The sequence below is a fragment of the Amblyomma mixtum genome, chromosome 2 (genome assembly GCF_055824585.1).
Source record: "Amblyomma mixtum isolate Tamu chromosome 2, ASM5582458v1, whole genome shotgun sequence".
Lineage (NCBI taxonomy): Eukaryota > Metazoa > Arthropoda > Arachnida > Ixodida > Ixodidae > Amblyomma > Amblyomma mixtum.
The window spans coordinates 247,587,533-247,592,629 of record NC_143013.1 but is presented as its reverse complement, the minus strand read 5'-3'; the positions used below and the strand labels follow the sequence as shown (position 1 = coordinate 247,592,629).

At 46.3% G+C, this 5,097-nt stretch overlaps 1 protein-coding gene across 1 annotated transcript; it reads right to left on the bottom strand.

Annotated features, from left to right (window-relative positions):
• Nucleotides 1–413: 413 nt before the first annotated feature.
• LOC149363357 (uncharacterized) lies at nt 414–1,421 on the bottom strand. The gene has a single exon (XM_089568479.1). The coding sequence runs from the start codon at nt 1,419–1,421 to the stop codon at nt 414–416; it is 1,008 nt and encodes a 335-aa protein (XP_089424605.1).
• Between the last annotated feature and the right edge of the window lie 3,676 nt (nt 1,422–5,097).

Sequence of the window (5,097 nt, the reverse complement as noted above, 5' to 3'; positions counted from 1 at the left end):
TCTCATAGAAACGACGTCAATAAATGAGCCTGATATTCAACTCGGATATGGCCCATGACTTTGATACGCAAGAAACCTCATGACAACCGCCATGAAAAAGCAACCAATTAGGAGTAGCGACATATATACAAAATTTTATTTTTACATGTATCCTTCTCACAGGAAAAACACACGCATGTGTTTTGCCGGTCCTTGAGAGCTGGAGTGCAGAATCTCTGTAAGGGTAAAAAAAACAGTTAGAACAGTTAAGAATATGCCGATATTTATGCATACAGATTTTCTTGTCATTACCGAGTTTAAAAGGTGAAAGATAATTAAAATAATTGTTTTCTAATCCATATAGCTCTGCAGACAAGCGTGAAATATGAACGCACACGCATAAACAATCGTAAGCCATCAAAAAGACTGCATCACTACTCACACTTCTTCTTGCGGAGGAGGGTGGTGTAGTCGAAGGGAGAGCCAAGACCATAGCCGTAGTTCAGACCGTAGCCGAGGAGACCGTGACCGAAGCCGTAGTGGCCGACACCGTAGCCGAGAGTGCCAACGCCATAGCCGTAGACTGGGGCTGCGTGGTAGGCAGCAACGGCTGGAGCAGCGTGGGCAACGGTAGCAACAGCCGGGGCGTGGTGGACGGTGGTCGTGGCAAGAGCTGGGGCGGCGGCATAAGTGGCGACGGCTGGGGCAGCGACAGCGGTGGCAACGGGAGCAGCGGCGTAGGTGGTGGCAACCCTGGTAACAGCTGGAGCGGCAGCAACAACTGGAGCAGCGGCGTAGGTGGCGACAGCTGGGGCAGCGTGCACAGCGGTGGCAACTGGAGCAGCGGCGTAGGTGGTGGCAACCCTGGTAACAGCTGGAGCGGCAGCAACAACTGGAGCAGCGGCGTAGGTGGCGACAGCTGGGGCGGCGTGCACAGCGGTGGCAACTGGAGCAGCAGCGTAGGTGGTGGCAACCCTGGTCACAGCTGGAGCGGCAGCAACAACTGGAGCAGTGGCGTAGGTGGCGACAGCTGGGGCGGCGTGCACAGCGGTGGTAACTGGAGCAGCAGCGTAGGTAGTGGCAACCCTGGTCACAGTTGGAGCGGCAGCAACAACTGGAGCAGCGGCGTAGGTGGCGACAGCTGGGGCAGCGTGGACAGCGGTCACGGCTGGAGCAGTAGCGTAGGTGGTGGCAACCTTGGTCACAGCTGGAGCGGTGTAGGTGGCAACAGCTGGAGCAGCGGCGTAGGTGGCAACAGCTGGAGCAGCGTGGACGGCGGTAGCCACAGCTGGAGCAGCGTGGTAGGCAGCAAAGGCTGGAGCACCCACAGCGTAGCTAGCAACTGGGGCGAATCCGTAGCCAACGCCGGTGCCGACGAAGCCAGCGAAAGCGCTGGTGGCCAGAGCCAGGAGGACGCAAGCGCGGATCTGAAAGCCACGCATGGAGTGAACAATAAGCTGATGTTACAAAGTTAATTCTCATCTTTGTGGCTGTAGTCGTCTGTACAGCTTTGCTATCTGTAAGAAGGCAAGTTTTCGTGAGTAGACGGCTTTGGCTACTGTAAGATGTTCCGTTTAACACCTAGCGAACGAGAGCGTTGAGCGGATGAAGGATTCCTCCTCTGATGTACGCTTCCCTATCTACTCTCTCATCTATCTACTGGTAATTAATGACAGCCATCCCTCGTTGTATATGCACGAAGCATAAGGCTGGGCCCGTGTACTTCACGAGATGTCCCTGCAATACACATGTCCTTATTTAACGAGCGGGATTGAAGCACGACAGGCTGGCTTAGCGACAGTAAAATGAATTACACGGGTAAAACTTACAAAAAAAAAGGTCGTACGTATGACTGAAAGATTGTTATTATCGTTTGATTAAAAACGTAATGGAGTAAATACCACAATAGAATATATAAATGGGCAACCGCTGATCCAAGATACCAGTGTTAACGTTCAGAAACGAAGATAAAAGCCCTGCAATCGCAGTAGTCGCACGCATATTGGAGCTGAACTATGCATCAATAACTCTGTGGTTTTCAGATTGCTGGAAGCTCGAGTACATGGGTGCTATGCTGGAAGGCCCGAGTTTGCTGAAACTCGGAATCTTCCCGAGTTCTGGCGACGCCCTCAGATGAGTGAACTAATGGTAGCAAGACAAAATCCCACCCTCGTCACGCCTCCAGCTTCATTGGGTTATCTGGATATATTCCGTGCTTTATCATCACATCGGCGCCACCTCATGGGCTTCTTGGGCGGTCTACAAAGAACTGGTCACGTGAGCCAACCGCCGGTGCACTTTTCATTTGTCTATCGCTCCACCAAGTGCATTACGTGTCCAATTATACAAACGAGGTTTGTTGAATTTTATTATGCACTTAGTACACCTTGATAAGCATTTTATAGTGTGCAAGATTTGGATTTAAAGCGCTTTAGAGTGATTCATGCATTATTAAATTTTGCTTTGTACCGCGAGGGAACGCTACCAGCGCTACATCATGTGCAACGCTGTGAAGGCTACGGAAGTAGTCCGCAAAAAAAAAATAAAGAGACGTGTATCACTCCGCGCTGTTCTGTGGCCGTGTGGCCTAACGCGTCGCTCCGGAGAGTCGATAGGCAATGGCAGTGCGTGGGTTCGAATCCTGAATGGTGAAACTTTTTGTTTCGCCCAGTTTTTTTTTCATCGCAAGTTGAATTTCGCGTGACTTGAATGAGAAAACTCGTTTTGTTCAGAATCGCTTAAATATTATGCCGTGTTCTGAAATGAACTGCATGCATCTGTTCATTTGATGCATACCGCGTTAATGTGAGCTGTCCGAAATTTGTTGTCAATGAGCTCGCACCGGCTTTTGGTCAGCAGTGGCGGTTTTCTTCCTGATTCAGCAGCATTGTGACTATACTTTTTAGATGCAAGCGAGAGGTTTGTGCGCAAGATGACATTCATTCGTCGGCTTTAATTAATTAGCACAGTGGTGAGTGCTCTGAAGTGGCCCGATTAACAAGTGGCCGTCTGCAACTTTCGATTTCGCCGTTGCCGAGGAGCCCACTTTTTTGTGGGCCTCTCTTAAGGTTATGAAGGCATGTTATGAATTGTTCTGTGCAACCGGTTAGCGGCTGATCCAGTCTTCGCCAAAAGAGTCTGGGACAGACTTTGGCACTGTGCTGTAGAATAGCCCAAAGGACTTGGCGAGAACAATTATTTTTTACTGATCGCAAAGTTCAGAAGCAAGATGTCTGTTAATTTAGAATGCTGGTTTATCATGCAAGAGCGCAGAACACATGTTCTAGACTTCTTAATCGCCTATTTTCTGACTGTATATGTGTCACATTCTTGTGGTTATCTGCAATTCTTTTGTTTTTGTTAAGATATCTATCGTTCTTAAGCAAAGCGCGTTTTCCTTTGTGATTGAAGAGGGCTCTATAACTTCGCTATTATATGCGGCAAAAGAGCAGCATATTTTAGCTGATTGGTCAAATTATTTTTACACACACCACCTTGGTATGGCCTGTTTTCCCGTGTTAAGTGTTAAATTTTGAACATAGTGTTGATTCCCACAGTGACAGAAAATAGTACTGCTTCAAGAGTCAGCTTGTCTCGATTTCCCTGCTCTTCTAGAAGAGCAGCAGCTGCTCAGGCAGGATTTTTATGCAGCCAGGTAAAAAGAGTTCCAAGCTGTGGTAGCGTCAAGTAAGAATGAAGAAAAAGTTGTACAACGCTAGGAAAAAATATTTCCAAAGAGCAAACAATAAATGAGATAGGACAATAAAGAATGCTGACCCCGCAGTGTTTGCGAGAAATGGTTTATTCTGGAAACAGCCCGTGGCATGGATCACAGTGCATACAGATTAAAGGACACGTGCAGTGGATGTACACCAACACACAAAAAGTCAAGTGCTCCAAAACGGAAAAAAATGTGGAGCCATTGAACAACACTATTTGATAAAACGAAAACCTGACCAATGTACTATTGTTTCACACTCAACTGAGCAAGAACCAGCTTGAAATCATTCACACCTCCGAAAAATTAAGGACAAAACATACAGTACTGGCTACCTCAACACTGGCACTGCATAACATGTCAAAACGACCAGAAATTGACAGTAATGCACGACAACACCAAACCAGAAATTCCTTTTCAGGACATGAAGATCAGACACCCATACATACCATTCTCAACCTCCACACACAAAATGAGGACAATGCCTAGGGGTTTGTGAATGTTCGAACTTTTTGAACAGCATAATTGAATAAATTGCTATTCAGTTAGTCGAACGAATCAAACAATATATGTTCAAAATTATTTTAAAGGAATCCAATTTGCTCTCACATTTTGAGATACTTTTCGAATAATTGACACCAGGCTTGATTAAGCTCCGCCGTATTTTTCTGCTATTAATCTTCCATAAACTGCCCACATTGATGACGTGTACCAGTATACGTATTCTAACTGGAAAAAAGTACTATTTGCACTCCCTTACAAATTCTACTTCTATACAGACACTATTAACACGACCACCTCACCACCTACACTACAAGTTACTGCCCGATACAATTTGATGCAACGAATTACAATGATGCAATGATTTGATGGAAATATTACAATTTTTGATGGAAATGTTACAATTTCCTCCGTAGACTGATTAACACACACACCCACATGCACACATATTTCACATTTACACCCACACACGCACAAAGGTGATCACAGCAAGCCGATGAGTCCTCTCTCTTTCCTCGGTAGCATGTGAATTACACATCAATTCGAAGTCAGACAAGTTCCTCGATGCCACTCAAATCTTCATCACTGGAATCAGTGCTCGACTCATCAAAGGAGGAGTTGCATGAGTCAGAAATGCTGAAGACAACCGGCTCAATTTCAGCGTCAACAATCATATCGCGTTGCCATGCTTCAGCCTCAACTTGCTCCACATGAACACAACAGTTTTGCCAGTTTTCCTGGCTTACAGACGCCAGTGCTTCCGACAGGAGCTTTTCCACTTCAGCCAAAGAGAAACATTTATTGCGACTTGCGATTATGAATATTGCATAAGAATGCAATCTGCCAAGTGAACAAATGCTACCGTTTAAAAACCCATCAAAATGCATACATGAAATAGT

Coding starts and splice junctions, on each gene's coding strand:
- LOC149363357 (XM_089568479.1), bottom strand. CDS start 1,421: ATGCGTGGCTTTCAGATCCGCGCTTGCGTCCTCCTGGCTCTGGCCACC.